Source organism: Peromyscus californicus, unplaced genomic scaffold, assembly GCF_007827085.1.
Source record: "Peromyscus californicus insignis strain IS unplaced genomic scaffold, ASM782708v3 Scaffold_17__1_contigs__length_78620276, whole genome shotgun sequence".
NCBI lineage: Eukaryota > Metazoa > Chordata > Mammalia > Rodentia > Cricetidae > Peromyscus > Peromyscus californicus.
Genome location: NW_026294469.1, coordinates 46,770,890 through 46,797,176, shown reverse-complemented (window position 1 = coordinate 46,797,176; position 26,287 = coordinate 46,770,890). Strand labels below are relative to the sequence as shown.

The 26,287-nt window shown below is 41.3% G+C and overlaps 1 protein-coding gene across 1 annotated transcript in view; it reads left to right on the top strand.

The window, feature by feature from the left end:
* Fbn2 (fibrillin 2) overlaps positions 1-26,287 on the top strand; it is a 216,978-nt gene that overhangs the window by 82,553 nt on the left and 108,138 nt on the right. The window contains exons 8-11 of the mRNA XM_052742225.1: positions 13,250-13,375; positions 22,876-23,028; positions 24,132-24,344; positions 25,389-25,526. Coding sequence (XP_052598185.1) covers positions 13,250-13,375; positions 22,876-23,028; positions 24,132-24,344; positions 25,389-25,526 — 630 coding nt within the window. The remainder of the gene's footprint in view (positions 1-13,249; positions 13,376-22,875; positions 23,029-24,131; positions 24,345-25,388; positions 25,527-26,287) is intronic.

Genomic DNA, 26,287 nt, shown 5'->3' with positions numbered 1-26,287 from the left:
ACCTTTTCTGTCTGCATGAACAAAACCTTAACCTACCATGCATCTTAGCTCATGGCAGCTCAACCCCACAGACAGTGGCCAGGAGATACATCTCTGTTGGTACAGAGGCCCATATAAATGACTGCAAAAGTAGGAAGCTGTGTTTGGCTCTATTTTTGTTTGCTTGGAACTTTTTTTTTTTTTTTACTTTTCTCAAGTCTTATGTGGAAATGCATGCACCCACATTGGACACTATTTGTAGTGAGCCTCTGTCCCACTAGCCAGCTCTCAAATCATGACATGGAGTTTTCTTATTAATTATGAAAGCTCAGCTGATATCTTAGGCTTGTTTCTAACTAGTTCTTATAACTCAAATTAACCCATATCTTTTAATCTACCTTCTTTTACATTGCTCAGTTACCTTTACTTTGGAAAGCCCATGCTGCTTGTTCTGCATCCTCTGGCATCTCCTCAAAACTCCATCCTTCTTCTTCCCAGCATCCTCTTTGCCCATAAAATCCTGCTTAGCTCTTCGCCATTCAGCTTTTTATTAAACCAATCACAGTGACATATCTTTACAAAGTGTAATCAAATATCTCACAACATTTCCCTCTTTTTGTCTAAATAAAAAGGAAATGGTTTTAACTCTGACATAGTAAAACAATATACAATAAGAACAATTATCAGGTCAGAATTACATTTACAATGTCCAGTCCATTTGTACTTGGCAATTTCAAAGAAAATACTCCATTATTTATCCTATCTTGGTAAGTCCAAAGTTTTGTACTTAATTTACCTTCTGTAATAACCAAGGAAAAATGTAACTATAACTATTTAGTCTTGAACTCCTTCAAAGACCTCAGAAGGATATAATAATACCTGAATAAACAAAGTGAATTGTAAGCAGCTTCCAAAAATATAGAAACAAATGAGTCACCTGGCTACCTGGACAGTTACCCAAAGTTTCTCTATAACATTGGGGCATCCAATATTTGGCCTACAGACCTAGAATATCTGGCAGACTTCCATCAAGCAAGAATTTTGAAGGAATTTCTTGCCTTACCTTGATGTAGTTTCACAGTCTTTTCCTTTTGTGTCCTCATATTTAAATGGGTACTGGAAATATGAGCACAGACCCTTATGCTTATGTGGAAGTACATTACCCACTGAGCCATTTGTCTAGCCATATCCATTTCCATTTTAAAAGCTAGCCATGTATGGTAGCATTTTCAGCCCTTTCCCCTGAGTGTGGTACTTATTATTACATTGGATTTACGATTTGGATGTACATCTTTAAGAACAATGAAGCATTTCTCAGCCCAAGTGTGCATGACTCGGAGCCATCAGTGTTGAACATTCAATGGTCATCAGAGGTCAAGCTGAAACACTGTCTCATGCTCATGTCTCTGTGTCTCATGCCAGTAAGGGAATAAGGAGGAAGCAAAGCAAAAGCTACAGTTTTTAATTTAGAAAGCAGGAAAGATGAAGGAGGCTCTCATAGCAGCAGGGGACTTGAAGGGTGTGCCATTGAGTTGTTTCTCTACAGGCTTTGGTATAGGACTTAGCAGAACCTCTTTATCATCTTGCCTCTATTGTGTTCTCCTCTCTCTGCTTTCTAACTTCCATCCCACTGATTTTATCTGTCTCATTGGCTTCATCCTCCTGTGTCCTTGGCTGACAATCACCTTCCAAAGTTCAGCTGTTTCAAGATACTATAACTCAAATTGTTCATGAAGAGGCCATTGTTTCCCTTAAAACATCATTCTATCTTGCCTTACTGGTTTATTAATTCCAGATCACTAGTGAAACTTGCTGTGTCTTTCTCTTACCCTTCCTTCTTATGCTCAAGGCAATCTTGCCTTTGTCCTTTTCTCTCTCAGTCCTGATCTCATTACCTAAAGCTTGATGATCTCTACTGCCCCTGTCTGCACTAGTAACTCTGTCCCATCCTTACCAGCACTGGAATGTCTCCTTCACCAGCAGTGGACCTCTGGTCAGCCTCTACCCCACTTTCTAGTTGCCTCTCTTTGCTACAAAACAAGGACAGCAAAGTATTCTAGGTCTTTTTCTTTACTTTCTGGTTTTATCTTCTAGATAAATGACCTCAGCTTACAGGAAACTTCATTCCTCACCCAAGAGGCTCCCTTCATACTTTGGCTCTTTCTGTTCCCTAGCTGGAAAAAAACCCTCTTGTTCCTTCCTATACAGGTGATGGTTTTCTCACATTCTTTAAGGTCCCTTTTCAGATACTATGACTTTAAGTACTTGTTCTGAGCCTCACAACTGCATTGAGTTAGAATACTACTATAACATGTTGCCTTCCAGGGTACTCAGTCATCTTCTGCTTTGTTTTATATCCATCTTCTTAGCAGATTGCAAATTCCTGGCAGTTACAAACCATGTATAATTAGTTCTTGGTATGCGACAAATCAAAGACTTTTAATCAGCAGTAACTTCTTGCGTTTGTGAATAAATAACATGTGTCTAATTGATTGTTTTTCATTGTTTAAGGAAACGAACTGGAAGGCTTTTTAAATGTAGTATCATTTCAATTATTATTTTTATCCAAAAAATTGCCTGAAATACTTTGCCTTTTAAGAAAACTCAGCATGAAGAAACTAAAGTCTCTGTGTTTGTTTAAACACTCATCTCTTTTAACCCTTTTCCACAAAACATAGATGATGTATTGATAACTAAAGCTAATATCTGTGAATTAGAACTGAAGGTACAACAGTGATCATTTAGAAATGACATAACTGTCTTTCCTGTCTCTTCTAGGGATTGTGTTTTTCCAAATGTCTCATAAATACAGTATGTGTAAGAGAAAGTAATTTCATGCTAACTAGATGGCTGGTTTTGAGAAATCAATGTGCCATCTTTTATTGTTATAGTAACAATGTAATGAGTAGGATTCTATCCTAAATAGATAAATTTAGAAAGCTGAATTTAGCATGGAATGGCATGAAAAAAATATCAAAGACTTCAAAAATATCAAGTAAGAATTCTGGTAGAATTTCTCCTAGCAAAACCTGAATTTAAGTTTGAAAAGTCTCCATTGTTTAAAAATCTTGAAATAAGAAAACAAGGCCCTGTGTAAAAATAATTATGTTCTACTGTCCGTGATAAGATCTTCCTCCAAGGATGAGCAGTTATACATCACCATCATTGAAGATCTGTCCCAAGAATGCAAGGTTGGCCCAGCATCTTCAAATGAATCCATGTAGCATATCAGAGTAGATTAAGATCGTGATCACCACAGAAGATGCAGGAAAACATAAAAAAAAAACAACAGAGACCAAAATCTCTAGTGTCACTTCCCGATCAAAAAGATCAACAAGCCGGGCGGTGGTGGCGCACGCCTTTAATCCCAGCACTCGGGAGGCAGAGCCAGGCGGATCTCTGTGAGTTCGAGGCCAGCCTGGTCTCCAAAGCGAGTTCCAGGAAAGGCGCAAAGCTACACAGAGAAACCCTGTCTCGAAAAACCAAAAAAAAAAAAAAAAAAAAAAAGATCAACAAATTAGGAATTTATTGAAAGGAGTTTCCCCACCTTGATCAAGAACATCTGTGTAAAGTTACAGCTGACACCTTCTTAGATGCCAAAAGAATGTTTCTCCAACAGCAGGGGGTGGGAGGAATCCACTCGCCATTTCTGCTCAGTTGTAGCGGAGGCTATAGCCAGGGCGATTAGGTAAGAATGGTAGCGACGGACATTAACTAGAGCAGCAGAAGAAAACCTCAGCAGTCGCTCCTTGACTTCAAGGGACACACCCCAGAAATCCCAGTGGATGCCTGAAGCTATAGTCAGTATATGTCTGTTTCTCTCTTACTATCTGGTTAGCCAGCCATCTCTTTACATATGCGTATATAGTGTTCCTATACACATATAAATACATGCACACACGTTTGTTGTGAAGTTTAACTTACACACGAGGCACGATAGTTAGGTGCCCATACTCATATTCACGATATTAGGAAACTTAGAGGGTTCTTGAAAACAGAGGAGAGCGTCAAGGGGGCAGTACAGGAGAACGTATACAGTGTGGATGTGCTCAGTAAAGGCGTGTTTGAAACCTAAGTAAGATGAAAACTTCTATCACACCACTCAGAATGTACACAGTGTTCTGTCTTCCATTTACTATTTTTGGACTGTTTGAGCGTGGCTAACTGAAATCACAGAACATGGAGCCATCTATAAGAGTGGTGTTGTCAGTCAGCCATGCCAGAATCATAGACAAATACGCCTGTTCCTTTCCATGTGTCAAAATGTATTGAGTAACAATAAATTTACAAAGTGAAGATGTTCCAGAGGCAACAATCTGCCTGATTATTCTTATTTCCTTTGTAATCTGGTTAAGAGGAACACATTCCTTTATTCCAGTTTTAGTTGCTAACATTAACTCTTAGAGATCATGCATCACACTTGTGTGTGTCTGTTTGTGTGTGCATGTGTATGTGTATGCACATGTATTTATATGGGATACAAAATGGAAACAAGAGATAAAGAGGCTATGGAAGAGTTTTAAGAGGTTTAAGAAGTAGGCTGGTGCCGGGCGGTGGTGGCGCACGCCTTTAATCCCAGCACTCGGGAGGCAGAGCCAGGCGGATCGCTGTGAGTTCGAGGCCAGCCTGGGCTACCAAGTGAGTCCCAGGAGAGGCGCAAAGCTACACAGAGAAACCCTGTCTCGAAAAACCAAAAAAAAAAAAAAGAAGTAGGCTGGTAAAAATAGTCTGTGTTGATAAGATAATGAATCCAAACCAGCTACAGGTAAAAGGGCAAGACCTGGTCAATAGGCAGAAGAAACAGACATGTAGATGAACAGCACATCCAGAGGGGTGAACAAGAGGATGAGCAGAAGCCAGCTGAGTAGGTTGCAGCCATGATGGGGTCTAGCTGAGTAATAACGGGGAGTTCTCTGCCTGTTGATCCTTGATGCACATACACGACGACAGGTCGGTGGTTGAAGAGGTGACTGATATCACCATCTTAGTGTGGGTATTTACCTCTTTAAGGGATCCAGGTGAGGGAGTTTTACCCTTTCATGAGTCCAATGTATTGGATAAGTTCTTGACCCTTCTCTCCATAATATGGTTTTAGTATGCTCATGTGCCAGTGCAGTCTCAGTTTATCATGATGAATTATTAAGGTGGCAATAGTAAGTCATTTACCAATCTCTGCTGCATGGGTGGTACTGGACAGGTGGTGTGTGTGTGTGAATGTACCCAGGCTCACAGGAATTTCCCATCCTCAGAATGTAGTCAGGAGCTGCTTGTGAGATGGAGTGTTTCAGGATGAGGCACAAACTGAAAACCACCACTTTACACAGTGAGAGTAGGACACACCCTTGTCTCAACAGGAGGATTACTGTATTTTGTGTATGATATGCTTAGCCGATAAACTACCACCTAAATGAAAGGAGGTATTCCCCTAAGGAGTCTGCGGTGAACTCTACAAAGACTTTAGAGCTGGTAGATTGCTTCAGCATTGCTGCAGTTCGGGATCAATATACAAACAAATTTTCTATACATTGACAGTGAGCATCCTGAAAGTGAAATTAAGAGAATTTCATTAATTAATAAGATCAGAAAGAAAGAAATGGAAACTGAATCAAAAAATTAGCACTCTGAAAACTATAAATATCACTGAAGTCAATTAAGATCTAAATAAGTGGAAATACATTGTACTTGTATAGGTTGGAAGGCTTAATATTGCTGAAGTGCAAGCAGAAGGTGGAGAGCATGCTGGGAATGATGCCTCAAAGCCCACCCCAGCGACACACCTCCTCCTAGAAGACCACACCTCCTAATCTTTTCCAAAGGGTTCCACTAACTGAGTACCAAGTACTCTAACATATGAGCCCATAGAGGCCGTTCTCACAAGCTGCCACAAAACTCAATAATAAAATGTCCAATTTTGAAGTGGGCAAAGGCATTAAATACATTTTACACAAGATAGACAAAAGGTTAATAAGCACAACATGAAAATACCAACAGGATATCCTTTGAGAAATGCAGTGTGATAACACTCCAGCTCTACTTAAAAAAAAATGCACCCCTCCCCCCAAAAAAAACCACTGCAACAAACAAAAAAAAGAGAATAATAAATGTAGGTAACAATGTGGAGAAACTGGAGTGCTCACACACTGTTAGTGGGAGTATAAAGGATGACTGCCGCTTTGAAGACAGTTGATCTTCATGACTCATTAGACTTTATGCTAATGACAGCTTTGTGTCCTCTAGCACCCAAGCGTAAATCACCCACATGTCAACAATGGATGATAAGTTGCATAGTGCATCCAGCAACTCAAAGGAACAAAACGCTGAAACACACCACAGCACGGAGCAGCCTAGCAAATGTCAAACTACGTGGAAGCCATATTTCCCCGAAGACTGCACACTTTATGATCTCATTTGCATGGGCTGTGTAGAACAGTCAGTTGTCTTACGGCAGAGTCTGTATTAATGATTACCTGGGGCTTACATGAGGCCATGAAGAATGATTAATAGTGGAGTGGAATTGGCTGGGAGGGGGTGAAGGTGTCATAAAATTAAGTTACAGTGATGGTCATGTAGCCCTGCACTATATTTAGAAAAATACAGTAGAATTTTATAAGGTGAATGTGTGAAGTGTAAAGTATGTGAAGTTCTTCTCAGTTAAGCCCCTCATATACTACAAAACTCAGTACAGTTCATATATGTTGGCCCCTCAAAACCTAAGAAGGAGAAACTAAGCAAGAGTTTTCCATTTAAAATTCATTTTATCACACTGACATTGCCCTATTCGGACTAAAATATACAGCAATTGGTTGTACATCACATCCCAGCTCATGGATTTTCCTTCAGTCCACCAATGTACCTTAATAATTAGAAGCTCAGTATATAACAAAAACAAGAATGTAACAAGAAAAGGTTGTACCTAATGTACACAGCTTATTGGCACTGGTGGGTAGGAAGTATCCTAGCAGTATTTTATAAATAAAAACCACGTGTTTTATTCACACTAAGTTTTCTGGAGCAGGTGCTCATGGCAGGCTTTTGAGGATGCCATGTCCCTGTTACAACAGAGCATCCCTCAGGCAGTGTGCTTAGAAAGCAGTGCTATCTGTGATCACTCTACTCACTGAGTTAACACTGTATCCTGCTAAGAGTAAGACCCACAAGAATATGAGCTTACGTGGCTTGGCAATCAGAAATCCGTCAGATAGTTTTCTCTAGACCCCGTTCCCCCCTCCCCTTTAAGCCCCGTGTTCAGACTCATCAACTCCATGTACACTCCAGTGCCCCTTATGTCTTCCAGGCCCCTCTTCTCACTCCTGGTTCCTGGGCTCCCCTCTGTCCTCTCAGTTCCTGCTCTTTTATTCCTAAACTTCCACCTCTTCTCCTCAGCATTTTCCCTGAGGTGTTGATGGTTTTCACCATTGCCTCTTTAAATTCAGCCCTGTTTATTTGACCTTTTGAAATCCCATCCATTTGTTCCATCTAATCCAAGCTGCACAGTTAATGACAAACCGTGAAAGGACGCATCCGGAACTTAGTCCTCAGCTGAAGTCCATACCAGAATCTTAGTTGGGTGGATCATGAGTCTACTTCTCTCAAACCCAACCCTCCCCATGCCCCATTCTCCCTCCATCATTCCACACCATCTGTCTTATAAATTAAGGTATATGTCTGCCGTGTCTTCCCAGTGACAGAGTTCTGTTCTTCTGTCCTGATTTCTTATTGACTTCTTCTTCTTCTTCTTCTTCTTCTTCTTCTTCTTCTTCTTCTTCTTCTTCTTCTTCTTCTTCTTCTTCTTCTTCTTCTCCTCCTCCTCCTCCTCCTCCTCCTCCTCCTCCTCCTCCTCCTCCTCCTCCTCCTCCTCCTCCTCCTTTCCTAAATTCAGGCATCCTGCAATATTGTTTCTTCATGAAACACTCTTGCTTCACTTAAAAATCTTAAACAGCAGACAGTTCCTTCAGAATAAAAGCCAAAGCTCTAAAGATGATGCTCCAGGATTCGGCTTCTGTTCTACCAACTGTGCCTTTTACCTCCATGTTTCCCAGCCATCCTTGCTCACGCAAGTCCCAGCCTTCAACTGTGTTGTTTCAGACTCGCTCACACCCTTCTACTTCCTGGTACTTAGGAGTCTATATTGAGTGATGGTGAGGGCTCCAGGCTTATGTCAGTGAAGCCACTTCTCTGACTAAGGAACTGTTCAGCTATTGCCTGTGAGCCAATTCACAATGTTAGGATGAAAGGGAAGGTTTGTGGGGACTTTCTTGGAGAGTTTTTCTTCCTCTTAAGAGGGCAGAGACCCTGGAGAGACAACCTGTCCTTGACTGGATGACCCAGTCAAAGATCTAGCTATACTTAACAGTAGCTATATGAACCCATCAGGGAAAGAAGATGGAAGATAAGTTTGGAGTACAGAGAGGCTGTCACCAGGCTTCCAGCCTGTAACTAACTGCCTGAGCTTCCCTATTCTCCAAACCTTTTCCAGGAAACAAAGCTAGGTGAAGGAAAATGGGATATTTACAGTGTAGCCAAGCCAGGGAAGGAATCTAGTTTTTCTCTGTACCTTGCCTGTATCTATTCAGAAAGACTTAGAATTCATAGAGAAGGAAGATGAGGACCAGAATGTTTAGACAGCTAGGTGTGTAGCATTTAATCTGCACTTTCGTAGACTGCAGGGGAAGAAGAGCATCTTGACCCATGTTGCCTCCATTTTCATCAGGTCATCTTGATTCTCCTATATTTTTACAAGGTTAATATGGTTGTAGAGCATCAGCCTGGGCATCTTGTGACCTAAGCAGAAGACATTTGGTCTGACCAATCCTGAGGACCATGTTACTGGACTTTCAGTCATGATGCTATTAAATATCTGGCCTGTGTTTAGATCAGTCTTTCTGGGATTTGAAAACCAAAGCTAGCACACTTTAAAAATTCAAAACGTTCAAGATGATGTGGGGGAAGCATAATAGACATGCAGAAATGGCTTTCCTTTTTCCTTTGAATAGACCTGGTACCCTTAGATACACTCGTCTATGCTAAGGCAGTAGGTGATGTTCAATGATATAGGGCTTCCTTTCAAATCTGATTCTAACATAGGGTCCTGAAGAAACAAATGAGTAAGAGAGCTATGTGCATGTAGTCCAGTGAACACAAATGTCAATGCTAAATTTTATTAGATGAGTAAATACCAGCCGTTCGTATACCGAAATGCAAAATGTCTGGACCATCCTGTTCCTGTTTGTTTGTTGTTGCTTTTGTATTGTTTTGTTTAAATCTATCTCTTTAATTCTTACAATTTGAAGAGTAACTTGCCTAAAACTATTTGAGAAAAAATGATTTTTTTAAATATAGAATCCTCAGCCTCCTGACACTGTTTGTAGCATATAACTATTTTGAACTTAACCTTTTAAGGTTTCTATCTCATTCTAAATACACAGAGATTTTGTAAAATGAATGTTTTAATAGAAAACCTCAAAACTGAATGTCATGGTATGCTGCTTAGTTTTTTTATCAACTTCACAAAATTAGAGTCAGCCAGGAAGAGGAATGGCCTATGAGCAAGTCGGTAGGGCGTTTTCTTAGCTGATTGACGTGAGAGAGTCCTGCCCTCTGTGGGTGGTACTGTCCTTGGGCAGGTGTTTCAAGGTGGTAGAAAAAGGCACACTGAGCAAGCCATGGGGAGAAAGCAGTAAACTTTCATGCTCCCTGGGTCTCCTGTCTCCTGTCTGTCTGTTGTATGATCTGAGTCTGTGCCTACTTGAGTTATATGAGTCTGAACCTGTGTCTGTCCCTGTGTCTCCCTGTTTTATCTGTGTCTGTCTCGCACACAGGGCTTTGCTCTGTCTTTATTGAACTGTACAGGAAGCATTACATGGGGAAGGAAGAGGATACTTGACAGAAATCTTTAATTGAGTTTTATAGGGGATTAAGTCACTGGCTACCACTGATCCGAACTGACCCAGATAACAAGCATCATCATTTATCAGCCAATATCCATAGATGGTTGCTTTCAACTTCATATGTTAGATTTTAGAAAGTTGCTTTCTGCTTCTGTGTGCTGCTTTCAGCAAATGATGCACACACATTATCTGGGTCAAGGGTACTGAAGAGTATATAATTTAAGGTTACAACTATGCATTAGCTTACGTTGTAAAAGTTGATTGCATGGGAAACTCAAGAAATGTAAGTGTGACTGTTACATTGTTCTCTTAAAAGTAAGTTAAGCAAACTGTTTGAGTACACAGTAAGATAGCAATCTCAAGTCTCAAGTGACCTCAATGTATATTATTAACTTTGACTATGAGCTCCAGCAAAAGTTCCAGTCTCTTCTGTTCGAATGTAAGAGATATTTTTGTAATATTGCACCACCACACTATTCCATGGCCTCTGCTTCAGTTCCTGTTTCCAGGTTCCTTCCTTGAGTTCCTGCCTTGTCTTCCTTCAATGATGGGCTATAAGCTGTAAAATGAAACAACTTTTTGCCCCAAGTTTTTTTTTGGCCTATGTTGTATTACAACAGAAAACAGCATGTATTTCTATATCCAGATACTTCTTTCAAAAATACCCGCCCCCCCTCCAAATGTCAAACATCTTTCACATTTCGGTTTTGGACAAAAAAAAAAAGATCCTTTATTAGGAAATGCTTACAAATAAAAGTTAGTGTTCAAATGAAGGCCCTGAGATCTTATAATGTTTAAGAATTTTCATTAATGCTAAACTACCCAAACTCTTGGACTGTTGATATTTTGGACAATGAAGAGAACAGGATGCAGGTTCAGTCCTCCATTTGTGCCGCCTGCTCCACATCATGCTGTTCTCTCTTCTGTCTTCCTTGGGGATAGGCCATTTATGGTGATACTTGTTGTTTGCGGTCTAACTGTTCCTGCTTCGTCTCTGTGCGACTCTCCATTGTGTGAAGGCACGGTGTGCCTGAAGATGGCCGCATAGGATGCAACAGGTCCTAATTTGCACACATGGTTTCGTTTTGCTGGGTGACGGCTGATGGGAGTGCTGTTACCGCATCACACATTTGCTCCTCATTTGTGCGGGCAATTCGTGTTAGAATTCTGATCTCCCAGGGGGATTGGTAGGTGTGGATTTGTGCCTCTGTCCTTCAGCAGCTGTTGAATCTCAAATGAAGATAATAGTTTAGAGGATGTCTGAATGTTCACCTTCTTTTTGAAGAATATACAAAGGAGATTTAAAAAAAAAAAATCTAATGGTTGCTTCGTGATGCAACTCATTACCCTGGTGATTAGTCGGAATGAATGGGCAAAAAGTAATGAGTGCATCAACAGAGGGATATCAAAAAGAGATGGGTAACTTTATGTGTTTTTATTTAAAACTTTCAATTGTTTATTTCTTGTATTTTCCATTTCGTAGTTTTAATTGCTTTCTGATGGTTTGAGAATCTCACACTTATCTGTGATGTGTTTGATTGTCAGGGACAAGGATAGAATCTCTAGTTAGTGGAAAAGTACAGACCCCCATAAGACAGGGAACTAGATCATCTTACAGTCGGGTTGCCTAGCAACAGGACATTGAGGCAGAGCCCTTGACCCTTTCACCCTGTAAACATCCTATACAAACATCCTGATAGCTTGCCCCACCTTATGCAGATGACAGCTTCTTGCTCCCCCCACCCTGCAGAAACTATATAAACCCTCTTGGAGAAAAATAAAGTTGCACCTTGATCAGAATCTAGACTTGGTGTGTTTCCTTGTATCTCCTGTCTCTATCATTCCGTCCTTAGGGTGGTCGAGAATCCGTTGAAGCCCTGCAGGCGGGGCATTTGATCAAATGTCCCTATTCTCTCCCCTCTTGCTCTTTCTCTTTCTCCCCCACTGCTTCCCCGCGCCTCCCCCCACCTCCCATCCCTCAGCTGCTCTGTTTTCAACCCTGGGTCTCCTTTGTGCTGCCCATATGTGTACTGATGTAGGACCTGCTACTGAGGCTAGCTTCTTGGGGAGCGCATCCCTAAAGAAAGCTGGCTCTCCCTCCTCTGGCAGCCATCAGTGGTCAACTGCTCCTCAGCTAAGGGTGGGCCTTCATGTCCGCCTCCCTTCTGCATGCTGGGATTTGGGCTAGCTTTGTCTTAGTGCCCTAAGACATGTCTTGTGCATGCTGTCACAGCCCCTGTGAGTTCATGTGAACTTTCTGTGTACTGCCAGGCCCAGGGAATCCTGCTTGACTATGAAAGTTCACTACCCCTGACAGTCTTTCTACCCCTTCTTTTGCAGTGATCCCTGAAGCTCAGGGGGCGAGGTGTAATTATGGAGCTTAAATGGTTTCCCTCTCGTTTATAATTAAAATGCAGTTATTTCCCCTGTCTTGCAAATTGAGACACTCTAAAAGAATGTATACAGCACAAGAGGACAAGAACATAAAAGAAACAAAAAGTTCCCATTTACTTTGATTTTGAGTAATTATGTTTATGACTTTTATAATTGCTTCCTCTATTCAGTGGTCTTTACTACACCAAAGTCCTGCCTGGGTTTTCTCTCAGTGGCTCATTTCCTTTGTAAAAGGGATTAACATTCAGCTCCCAGTGTGCCTAACTGAAGTTTTGTTTGCCTTTCTACCTCTCTCTGCTCCTGGGATTAAAAGGGAAGTACAGGAAAGCTTATAGAGACTTTCCTGCTTTAGGTCAATTTAAGAAAAAGCAGACTTTCGTGCCCGTGAAAGGAAGCAGTCCATTCCCGGGATTAAGCAGAGTGGATACACACAAAGAGCTTGGGAAAAGTGGGTCCTTCCCGGTGCCTCTCATGCTTTCTCATTGCCACAGTTGTACATTGTTTCAAATTGAAGTTATTCCCAGAATGTCAGATGTACCCACATCCAAATGCACCTACCATCAGCACATCCTAAAGCCAAATGGGAAAAGATAATCCGATACTCTCTGTTAGTTCCGATGATGGTTGTTAAAATTAGCTATGTTTGTACTTAATTATTCCATATTTAAAAGGTAATTGTATATGTGCATTTTTGAAGGGCTCCAGAAGGATAATTCAGAACTAAAACGTTGACATCTTATTTGCAGTTTAAGTTGCATTTGAAGGGAAAGGGCTTATATAGAGTTTTGCTTAAGTTGGCCTTGTTTTGCTATCCTGGGAGGCTACTCTCAACTCAGTTCCCATAGATATGTGTGAGAAATTCCTTAGGGCCTGAAACAAGAGTATCTTCAGGGTTACATGATCTGACCTAATCAACCATGAGTGCTCTCATAGATTTTTAAATCCTTTTGTTTAATGAAGGCCTTTCTCAATTATCTTCCCTTGATTAGACATCGATGAGTGCAGTGTGGTTCCTGGGGTCTGTGAAACCGGTGACTGTTCCAACACCGTGGGAAGCTATTTTTGTGTCTGTCCGCGTGGCTTCGTAACCTCCACAGATGGCTCTCGGTGCATTGGTAAGCCTTGTGTTTCGACGGTACAATACGCGCGGCTTCTTTATAATGACAGGACAGCCCGAACAGGTATGAAGATGGTAACGATTATAAAACCATTGGGAAGAAATGGATGAAAGGGTTGTTCTACAGCCTTAGCAGTATTTAGCATCACGGAAGGATTGATAGACCAGGTACTGTTTGTAAAGTCTTCACTTTCCGGAGCCATCTGGCTTAGTTTTATGTTGTCAAAATCATTTTTTGGAAGGAAGATTTGGTCAGGATGTAACTGTTGCCCAGCATTGCAGGCACAGCACAAGAAAGATGTAAAATCTGCTTGGGGAACTGGAATATAGTAATTAAAGGTTCTTTTGTTGCTATGAATCATGAACACAGAGAGCATCTTATTTACTTAAGCTTGTTTATTCTGGTAAAAAGTACTTATTACAAAGGAGGAGCTGGCACCCCTAATTTTGTGTTTCAAGCACATTCAAATGAAAGCCAAATATACTTACACGGTCTGCCCTGTTTAAAAAGATGAAGATGTGGGCTGGAGAGATGGCTCAGCGGTTAAGAGCACTGGCTGTTCTTCCAGAGGTCCTGAGTTCAATTCCCAGCAACCACATGGTGGCTCACAACCATCTGTAATGAGATCTGGTGCCCTCTTCTGGCCTGCAGGCGTACACGCAGGCAGAACATTGTATACATAATTAATAAATAAATCTTTAAAAAAAAAAAAAAAAAAAAAGATGAAGATGTACTTTGCAGCCATGGTGTAGGTCATCCATCAGGAAGCATGCCTTAGGCTTCTGTCGTGTGAGCGCAGAGATTATGAAATGCCCTTTGATGTACAATTGTGTTATAGTTTGTTATCTTCTCATTCCTTGCCTTGAGTATTCATCCCGGTCAGTTCCAATATTGAGCTAATAATAGCTGCAAAGAGAGGGAAAAGGATGTACAATCTCTATAGCAACACTCAAGATTTACATAATGATGAATTAGAGAAATTAGTCTAGTGCCCAAAGAATAGAGTTTCATGATCCAGCAAAAGGAACAAGTGGGACAATAAGGCTTTCCCCCAGTCTGGCAGTTAGTGTATCAGTAGCTCCCTGGGGAGTGGGGGGTGGTCTATGGATTGGTGAGAGTACCAAGTAAATCAGTTTACGAGCTAGAACTACAGAGTTAAGGAGACAAACTGAAAATCTCATACCATCAATAAAGGACTATGGCTTGAAACCATTCGATGAATATCTTATCTACCAGGCACTAAACTAGCCATGGCTGTCCATCAGTGAGTAGGAAAGGTGTATGTCCTGCCATCGGAGGGCCGGGTTGTTATCACAGATAATAGGATCCCAGGATAGACATGTCGTGGACAGTGACAGTCACGGCTCTCACCAGTTGTACATGACGTGGGAGGCACTGCACACCCTCAGTCTCACCTGAAGATCTGTTAGGACTCAGGAAAGCTGCTGGTCTCTCTCCACCTCCATTGTAGAAGGTGGTCGATAGAATAGTCCCATTATGCTCACTGTTATTATTAGGAGAAACAAGGAATGGTAGCTATGTCTACACTTCACCACAAGGTTTGTGGACTCGTTATCTTTCTTCTCTTTGTTTTCCCAGTAAATTAAAAATAGCCTGTTTGTCTCTTGCATGTCTTCACTGAGCTCGTATTCAGGGCTCATCTGTAACCACCTCCGTCTGACCTTACATGCACATCTCTCGTCGTGAAGTGTGGTAGCATTGCCTTGTTTGCCTGCAGACTCCTCTGCCTGCGTTACTGTGGTTTTTCTGTTCCGTACTCATCAAAGCTCACTCATTCTTTGAGGATTAAATTGAGAATGTTTTTTAACAGCCACTCCTACGTAATCTCAATTTTCTTCTTAAATGAAATGAATGAGCCCCTCATGAATGAGCCCTTCCTACAAGACCCACGTCCCGTAGCTGGGGGTCTATTGTCCTCTCACAGGTGTCCCTGCTCTTCCCACCAGCCAGACTTTGGGATCCTGCCTTAGCCGGCTGGCCTCATGGATCTCAGGCTTCCTGTCATACATCATAAGCATTTCCTGGTGTCAGTGCACTTGAATGAATGGGAAAACCACCAAATGTGTGAATGGAACAATAGTGGGTGTAGGAGTCTCATTTGGTCAATGACATCTTTGTGTCATTTGGCTGTCTGATGGACAAGATGATGCAGGACTGACTCATGGTCCTAGATACTTCACAGGTTGACTCCAGATGCTGAGTCCTGAGCCTCCAGAAATTCCCCTCCTTTAAGAGGAAGCATTCTATCCCAGTGGACAGAGGGAGGGCACCCCCAAAAATAGAAAAGTGAAAAATGACTCCCAGAAATTACAAAGCTAGTGCTAAAGTTAACTAAACAGCTTAATTTAAAAAAAATACACACATTATGTTTTGAATAAGTATATGTTTCCATGTATGAGAAAAAAAACAAATACAGCATTTTAACATGTAAGAGGTTTTTGAGTTTTAAAAATCTTGAGTATATATTTTCTTAGATTGAATTTACTTATGATAGACTCTTACGTCATGAATATATGGATCCCCCTCGGTTGTTTGTTTTGTAAGTGCATAGTGTACCTGCTAATGATGCTGAGCAGGATGAACTCAGAACAGTCTTTAGTATGCAGCTTCATGCTATGGCAGCTCTGTTCTGAGAGTGACGCTTGATGCATCGGCCCTGCGCTAACACCATTCTCCTCCAGTGTCGTAGGAAAACCAACAGAGTCAATATGCTGAGCTTAAAGCACAGTATAAAGCATCAGGAGACCGAGCTTTTTTCTCCCACAGACAAGAGAAGAGGTTCATGGGGCAGAAGCATTTTGCTAGTCATTTTAATTTTCAAATAGTATAGCCCTCCAGTTTCATTAATGCTAAATTAGGAAGACAAATCCTAACTTAATTTTACCTAGTGTGTTAATTTTTTTTTAAATCCAGGAAAAAAATTTAACTTAGAAACTAACATATGCCACCTTTAAAAAGAGTTGAAGTGTCCTGTCGCTAATAGTATTTTCCTTAAAAGCATTTTAATAGTGTTATTTAATGAACCTTATGTCATTTTGGAATTTGCTCCCCTCGGGCATCATTAATACCTAATTTCCACAATTTAATCCAGGCACTGAAGAATGACTGGCACAAGGAGTAATAAGTAATGAATGTTTAAGCCGCAGAGAGCAGGCTGGATGCAGGCGAAGGCGGCTGGCTGCCTCTTCGTGCTCCCAGAGCTAGCTAGCATCCGCCCTCGGCAGGGACTGGCTAGGGCCAGACCATCAGAGGCAAGAAAAGTTTAGAAAAAGAGATTTTAGAAATTCTTGCAGAAAGTGATGTTTTGACAGCATTCTAATGCATTTTCCTCCAGCTTTACCCATTTTGTTACACGGTGTCACCTGGAATGTCCTGAGGATACAAACCTGAAAATATAATGTGAAGTGTGTGTGTGTGTGTGTGTGTGTGTGTGTGTGTGTGTGTGAGAGAGAGAGAGAGAGAGAGAGAACATTTGAGGGAGGAAGTAACTCCCTGCTAAATACTTTCAAAGTAATGTGTACCATTAAGTAAAAGAAAAGAAAAGACTAAAGCTGGCAAGATGTCCCAGAAGTAAAGTACTTATGCAAGCCTTGTGACCTGAGTTTGATCCCCAGAACCCACATAAAGGTGGGAGGAGAGAACCACCCCACACAGTTGTCTTCTAACCGCCACACGTACAGAATAATAACAAAAAATGTTTTAAATGTTGGTAAAGTTAAAATTCTAAAGAGAACACTGGAGGGACAGCTCCATGAATGAAGTACTTGTTCTGCGAGTGTGAGGGCCAGAGATTAGCTCCCCACAACCCACACAGAAGCCAGGCAGGTGTGACTGTGTAATCCCAGCACTCAGAGGGCAGAAACAGGAGATCCCTGAGCAAACAGGTTAGTCAGAGTAGCCAGAAACAGCCATCCCCAGGTTCAGTGAGAAATTCTGCTCAACAAAGTGAAGAGCAACCGGGGAAGGCACTTGTTATCAATTTTGAGCTTCCATCCATATGTCCACACCCATGCACGTGTACCCCCCCACACATGTGCAACACACACACACACACACACACACACACACACACACACACACACACACGCACGCACACACACACACCATTGAAAGGAAAATCCTCAAGGAGCTGAGCACCAGTGTAGATCTTTAGTAAGTGCGTAGAGCTGGACCCATGGGAGGAATAAGATTGGCCAAACGAGGGAATGCTGTGAGCAACTGGGTGCTGAAAGTGTCCCATATGGGCTCAGGAGACACTGAGCAGAGCTTAGTTGGGAAAGAACTGAGTAAGAGACAGGTTGGCAATAAAATAAAAAGGATGGGTTGAGACTAAGTCTGATGCTAGAGTTGACTGCAGGTAGATCCTGAATGCAATGAGGGTCCATCAAGAGTTCAAAGCAGGCTAAGGCATGAAAATCAATGGGCCAGAAGTCCTGTGTCAGTCAAAAGGAAAGATCATCATTCAGTGACCTAGTTTGATGGCTATCAAATGCTCTTTAAAACTCGGAATGTAGCAATGGTGTGTATAATGTGTGGCACTCTGTGTTATGTTTTGTGCTAATTTCTGGTACATTTGCAAGAAAACACTTGAGGAAGAACCTGAAATACCTAAAGATTTTTTTCTTTATAAAAGCTAGATGGCAGATCAAGGATGACCAGTGTGGTAACTAGTTCATAATTGTATAAAAGCAAACCAGTGATTAAGAAAGAGAGCCCAAAGATGAAACGAGACAAGGAGTTATCTTAACCACCTCAAGGGAAGCAGTGAACCTGGTTCCCACTGTGGTTCAATTTCTTCCTTTGCTCTTACTTCAGTTCCTATTGAATAATGTCAACAGGTAGTTTGCATAAAAGTATCCTGGGACAAGACAGCTCTGTGGAGTTAGTTAATCCACAGTAACCCAAGCTGGAGCTAGGCCATCAGAGATGTGGATGTTTATCCAGTGTCAGGACACCAACTGTCATGAGTGTTCTGACCAGGGCCAACCTTCTCTGCTCTGTGTTTTAACGAGTAGAGATCACTCAGTACAGATATGCATACTTCAGGTTGCCATCCCCAAGTCTAACCAAGGATTCATCATCCATCACAACCTGTCGTTAGTCACTAGTTCTCTTCAACCAAATTTAGACTAAATGCCAGACCATGAGGCACATTCTGATAATCATACCACGATTTTGTTTCAGTAAAGATTTATATTTTATTCAGAGGGGGCAAATTGTTTCCTCTTTCTGGGGACCGTGGTAAATAAGACTTGGCAAAGCCTGCTTGGGAATTTAACAAGTGTGGAGAAGCCTAGACGAGTAGACAATATACTCTTCTTGCTTACAACATGTCAGTCTAGTTGAGTGCACACCAAGTGTTAGGACCATGTTATTATGGATTTTCTTTGACTTTGGCCCCAATAAGTCCTTGCTTCAAGGAATAATGTTCCTGGGCAGCTTTCGTTTCTGACAGAGCTCTTCTGAATGTCTTCTCTCTTGATAAAATGCCTTACTGCAGCACTTGGTAAGGACCATGGAATCACAGACATACTGGACCGGACTGAACTGGCTTCCTTTACAGTATATCTTTTTGTGGACCTGAACCATGGATGCCACTGTCCTGTACCTCGTGTTAGAATATTCTGTGTGTTTTGATTCAAGGGATTAGAAGTGAGTCCGCCATCTCTATGCTGTTATTAGAGGAGAGTAATCATGTAGTTTGTGAAAACATTTATTGTTTTCTTTATAGTCCTCCCTCTCTGCCTCTGCCCTCTCACAGATGGCCTAGTATCCTAGGTGCATGTTACAATAGTAGCTTGAGATTTCCAAACCATAGACTAGTGTGTAACACGAATCTTAAAAGGTCTTAATAGAAAAACCTGGAGCCAGATATTAGGGTAAATTCTGAAAGATCAGAGAGACAGAACACGCCACAGCCAACCTCACCTTATCAACTCCTCAGCAGATCCTGTTTCCACAAATCCTCAGACTGAAAGCCTCTGAGTCCTCACCCCTGATGGTCTCAGTTGAACTGCTTAAAAGCCTCTCGTTCCTGGTCCTCATGCCTTATATACCTTTCTGCTTCCTACTATCACTTCCTGGGATTAAAGGCGTGTGTCCTTCCCAAGCAAAGATATGAGATCTCAAGTGCTGGGATTAAAGGTGTGTGCCACCACTGCCTGGCTCTGTTCCCAGTGTGGCCTTGAACTCACAGAGATCCAGATGGATCGCTGCCTCCCGAGTGATAGGATTAAAGGCATGTGCACAGAGCCTATGGTTATAAATTCTCAAGAGGCAGCTGCTTCCTTCTCCCACAGCTCCAGCATAGAGACAGGCATGTCTCCTCACTTCCCTCACTCTGTCACTCATGCCCTCAGGACACTGGTCTTTGAGGCACCTAGTCACACCATGGTGGGTGGGATCTAGACTTCCTGTTCTGGATGCTTTGTGCCTTGTGAAGCTGTAACAGAGGTTTGGCAAATCTGTAGTTTAATAGAAGCTGAAAAGTGAAACCCAGCTGCACACTTAATTCTCCAAACGCCCATCTTCACTTTATTTGGGTTCTCCTTTTTCTCTTGGCTTTCGTGTCAGCAGGGTGTTGTTTATTTATACGTTTTTTTGTACTCTTCAGGATAATTTCATTAAGAGGGACATTTGAGGTAGACAGTCTACCACATGGTCAAGGGGCCTATTGTTTTATTTCATTTTCCTACCAGCTCCAATCCATAAGTAAAAAGAGTTAAATAAAGTTATGGAAGTAAAGCTAGGTCTCCTGACTCAAGGCTGTGATTTTGGTTTTGTTTCCAAACATGCCACAAGCTCTTCCAGGCAGAAGCCTTGCCAAATTTCATGTTTCCATCCTACCTTGTAACATTGGTTGTATTCTATAGTTCGAGGGATTATTTTTAAGAGTTCAGGGCTTACTTATCTTAATTTACATCTTGTTCATGAGAAGTACAGCAATCAAGTAGAGCTAAGCATATGAGACTTTGGCCCCTAGAATGAATATTTTAAAATGTGTTCCCATGACTCACTTTACAATAGAAATTAACCTGGGATATTACTCCCAGCTACAAACTGTTCAAACCCAGCTCTTAAGGTTTTTAGTGTCTTCCGTGGCTGTAAGCATACATGCATACAGCAGATCTGGTGCTTTGCTTTGCAGCGAGCTGAGCCTCTATTGGAAATCAAAGGGATACATTTCACTTCCTGCTGGCTATCTGAAAGCCAACTCATTTGTTTCAAGCTGGCTTGGAAGCAATCCGAGATTGCTATGGACCATTCACGGAAATGGTGTATTTATGTTAGACTATGTAATTAATGCCAAGAATGTCAGCTGTATATATGATTGGAATTATTTGCAATGATTTTTTTTTATAATTTCATGAGCACTCTATTTACACCATTTCTATCCCTCCTTCTTTCTCCTCCAACTCCTCCCATGGCCCCCTCAGATTGATGACCTCTTTTTCTTTAATTAGTATTGTTACACCTATGCATGTGTGTGCAACTTATTGAGTCCATTTAGTGTTGCTTGTATTTATTTGTGTTTAGGACTGACCACTTGGGACTGGATAGCCTGTCAAGAAGCTTGTCCGTGGGGAAAAGTGATTCTCCCTCTCTGTTAGGTCTTTGGTGTGATGCTCCTGAGTATTGTCCTGTATCTTTTTACAATCATGGAGAAAATGTCTTTGAATACATCTTGATAACCAGGCACAGTGGTAGACATCCATAATCTGGCACTTCAGAGGCTGGGGAAGGATGGTTTCGTGGAGCTACCTTGGGCTCCGCAGTAAGCTCTAGGGCTGTCTGAGCTGTCTGTTACAACCCCGGGGGCTTTTTTATTTGTTTATTTGTTTGACAAAGGATCTTGATCAGATGTCAGTGCACATAATTAACTGGACATAACTTTTTCATTCGGGTGGTCGTACATCAAGTTTGCCGATGATCTGGGTTTTTATTCCGGTGTGATTGGGAGTTGACCGTCCTTGGTGACCACTAAAACTTGTCTTCCTATGTTGCCTGCCACACTGATTCTGTCTCAGTTCAGCTGACAAAGTGACCTCTAGTAGACTCAAATTTGATTTGTTACTTTTCTACCCCAAATCCTCCAGATAGCATACCAACGCCTTACCATATCTGAATTGCCAAACTCAATGATACCTTTTTTCTTTTTTTATTATTAAGAAATTTTCTATTCATTTTACATACTAACCACAGATCCCCCTCTCTTATTACTTAACTTAACCCGTGTCTATTAATCTATGTGTTGCCACGGACATTACCTGTCTGCAGGCATCTTGTTGCTCCTTGAGTGGCGGGCTGGCGTCACTCCAACTCTCCTTTCTGCTTCTCTCTCCTTAGTTAGAATGTCCCGCCTAATCTTATTCTGCCTCGTCATTGGTCAAACAGCTTTATTTATCAACCAATCAGAGCAACACCTATTCACAGCATAGCCCTGGCTGCTGCCCTCATCAAAGTCATTGCTCACCTGAATGGCTCCTGTGCCCTCTTGATGGCTCTTCCTTCTCTTCTGATAGTTCCCACCACAGTCAAGATCTTAAAAATGTCAGCCGTTATCTTTTCTCTAATTGAAGCCATCCCAGCCACAAACCCTCACAACATTGCATTCAAATCCCATTCAAGTCCTTTCACAGTGACCTTAGGGCTCCTGTGACAGCGGCCTCTGCAATTTCTTCTTCTTTTGTCAATTGGGACCCTGTTCTTTGTACGGTTGCAGCCCAGGTACTCAGACGTCGGCCTCTGTGGTGGCTTCTGATTGATCTTTTTGTTTTGTTTTGTTTTTCAAGATAGGGTTTCTCTGTGTAGTTTTTGGTGCCTGTCCTGGATCTCGCTCTGTAGACCAGGCTGGCCTCGAACTCACAGAGATCCGCCTACCTCTGTCCCCCTCCCTCCAGTGCTGAGATTAAAGGCGTGTGCCACCACCTCTGAGCTCCTGATTGATCTTTAAATCAGCGTCTCCATCAGTTAGATGTTGTTGTAAAGCAAATAGCTACATAGATCTCAGTAGCAGACAGCAGAACACGTGTAGGTCAAGTTTGATTCTGGCCTGAAATACATAGAAAGCTCTAGGCTAGCCTCAGCTACATAGCACAACCCCATTCTTTGCTTGTTTAAAAAAGTATTTTGATCGAGCCCAAACAAGGTTGTGAAGAATGGGGTTAAGTTGTCACTGTTCATCGAGCACCGGGCCTGTTTGGCTTGTCACTGAAGCTTGCCTCAGCTTTGCATGTCTTTTGCTTTCATATTCAAGAAAAATATCACAGAATCAGTATTGGAAGAAATCTTTGATGAATATATGAATTAAGCAATGACCAGATGTGTAAAAATTAAAAGACAAGGGAATGAGCTGGAATGGGAAAGATTAAGTCAATGCAAATCACCTCTCCTGTATTCGCCTAACATGGCAAATGGTTGCTGTAGTAACCAGAGATAATTCCACCGTGTCTTCTGTTTTCCCTTTACATCTTCAGATCAGAGAATGGGCACATGCTTTTCTGGCCTGGTGAATGGCCGCTGTGCACAAGAACTCCCGGGCCGAATGGCAAAAGCCCAGTGTTGCTGCGAGCCCGGCCGCTGCTGGGGTGTTGGGACCATTCCTGAGGCCTGTCCTGTCAGAGGTTCTGGTGAGTGTCAGGCTGCTGTCACCTTGGCACCAACAGTATTTAGACAGTAACATGGTAAAGTTAAAACTTTACCATGTTAAAGAGACAGTAAAGTGCTCTCTGCCCTTCTTCTTCACACAAATCATGTGTGTGTTTGGATTACCGTCACCTTGTAGCTTATTAGTCCTTTAGAATCATTTCTCTCCTTTCTTGTGACCTAAGAATTAATCCCTCTCATACCCTGTGCCTTATCAGTAAGTTTCTATTGGAAAAAAAAATCCCCTTAGGATGAACAAGAAGGTCCTCTTGTTAGATAGAGCACAAATAGGAAAACATGATTAAGGCTCCACAAATAAATATGTTGACATTTTCTGTTATCTTTTCCATGTGGAAAACTCAAAATAATTAAAGCTCCTGAAATTTACTTATAAAGGCATATTATATATGCAGTTACAGAGAAAAAAAAATGAGACACATTCTTCATTCCCTCAAAAGCATGAAGCCATAATACACTCCCAAGCCTGATCTCTAATATGCTGCCCTAATTCCATGAATAATTAGGACAATAAGGCAGTTGCTATAGCCTTGCTTCTTACTTGGTTTTGATACCCACGCAACTAAGTAAAGATTTGAAGGCTACCTGAATACTGTCTTCTGCTAAAATTTATTTTTAAAACATTATTCCGAACCTATCTTAATATATAATTCCTTAAAAATGAAGAAAACAGATACAAATTTGGGTGGACACAATCCTGATGAGAATTCAAGGAAAACCAAACATGTAGAATGAGTTACCTAAAGCTTCCCACCTGCTAAAGTAAATTTCTTGCAATAACAGTTATGCCTGGAATGTTATGAGTTATCCTTAGGGTGTAAAGTAAAAAGGTACACACAAAGGGCTCTTTGTGTAAGTCAATTAAAATAATGAGGAACGTGAATTTTAAATATTTTGAAACACCTATACCTTGTTCTTGTTAATATACAACATTGAAACTATTTAACAAGAAAATAACCTTGTTACTCATATTGTATAGAATAAGTAAACTAAAAATGATCTATGACAACTGCTTTTATGATGCAGCAAGAACTCTGTTTGTGTTTAACCACACTCTTTTTTCTTATAGAGGAATATCGCAGACTGTGCCTGGATGGCCTTCCAATGGGCGGCGTTCCCGGGAGTTCAGTTTCGAGACCTGGAGGCCCTGGGGGCAATGGAAATGGCTATGGCCCAGGAGGAACAGGCTTCCTCCCCATCCCTGGAGGCAATGGCTTTTCTCCTGGTGTTGGGGGAGCTGGAGTAGGTGCCGGGGGACAGGGACCCATCATCACTGGACTAAGTAAGTGCTCACATTTCCTATAGATTCCTGAGTTATCAGCCTCAAGTGATACTACATTAACAAACGTGTGTGTGTGTGTGTGTGTGTGTGTGTGTGTGTGTGTGTGTGTGTACACGTCTGTGTGTATCTAAAGCACACTAATACTAAATTTAAGAAAATGTGATAGGAAAGCATTTCATCTGTTCTTCAACCCTTTTGATAAATTGGCACAAAAGAATGCATGTGACCTAGGCTCTTTGAAAATACAAATGAGAGTCCAAAACTATCCAGCCTATATGATGTCACTGGAAGCATGTTTTGGATTCTCATTCATCTGGCCTGTTCCAATGCCCTGCTCATATGCTGCTTGGATTATTTCCCAACACTGTGTCTCAGATAAGATAAAGCCAGCCCTGAACGGAACCTCTCCAGATAGCCTAACAACGCACACATCTCTCTTCTCTTATGCTTTGTCATTGTTATCAAATTGCTTGAAATTGAGAAGTGTGGGCTTCAGACCAGAGTTGGCGTCCATTTGCTTGACATTTAAGCTCGCTCTTTAAAAGCTCTGTTCTGGATAATAATATTTAATAATGTCCCACGGTGTTATGTTTATTCTTTCTGGCATACTGCCTATTTGCTACATCTAAATATTCAGCAAGTAACAAAAAAAAAAAGAAAAAGAAATGGAGCACTCTCAAATGTATGGTAGAACATTCCTGAAATTTTTTTAAAAAGACATGAGCAGAGTTTCCAGATGTGTGACTTAACTAGCACAACTTGTGTCCATGTGTCTCAAGTATTTGTTTTTTAAGATCTTCCATATTAAAATTTAATAAAAATGTGAGAGTAACAGAGAATGACTATGAGCAAAGTACACATACACATACACACACACACGCATATTTCAAACGCCTCCAAAATGGAAAATACAATATAATAAAATACAGGGTAATGCAGGCTTCTGATAGACACTTAATTTCTATTAAACTTCTAAAAAAATCAGTTCAAGTAAATAATGCATGTTGTGACAACCGAGTCTGATTACCTCATGATTTTCCATAGCAATTCTCAACCAGACAATAGACATATGTAAGCACCACGCCAACCTGTGTTTGAATGGACGCTGCATACCTACTGTGTCTAGCTACAGATGCGAATGTAACATGGGCTATAAGCAGGATGCCAATGGAGACTGCATAGGTAAGTTTACGATTCCTAAGCCTTTCTAAGTTTTCACCTAGCAGCTAGATCGTGAGAACAAGTGGAACAGAATGGGATTTTTTTTTTAAGGTCGTTTGAAGTAAAACTAATTTGTGTGCTGTCTCTCTGGTGTGCATGCCGCTGTCTCTATCCCAGGACCCCTTAACTGGTTATTGACCTAAAATGGCCATAATGGCTCCCTGTGTTACAAGTTGTTCCACAGTCAAGATATTTCAACATTATTTAAAAAAAGACACACATTTGATATTACACATTCAGACTCATTAGAAACTCTGTAAAATTTTAGAAAATTAGCCGTATTTTTTTTTAATTCTGCCACTTTAAGCCTGGGATTTTAGCTTTAACATCAACTAGACTTTTTTTTTTATTTCCTTAAAGGGACAGGTTCTTGTTTTTCTTTGTCAAGAAAATGTCTTACATACTCACATATTTGAAGAACTGTAATTTTCATGTGAGCTCATCTTCAAGTAACAATACTATTCTGTGATAAAACATGGCTTACAAAGACTGTTACCGCCATTTGTTTCTGAGACCATTGTGGTCCTTCAGTCAGCAAAGGTGTGTCATATGTGTTACTTTCCTCAGAGATTTTAGCAAGTGTACCCACAGCTCAGGATTTAGTATGGTCCATTTTTTACTGTCACAAATGATGCTACTTGTTCAACATGGCTTGTCTTTGCTCTACTGTGCTGTGTGTCCTTGGCAATGTGGCTTTCATTTGATCTCAGGCATAAGCATTG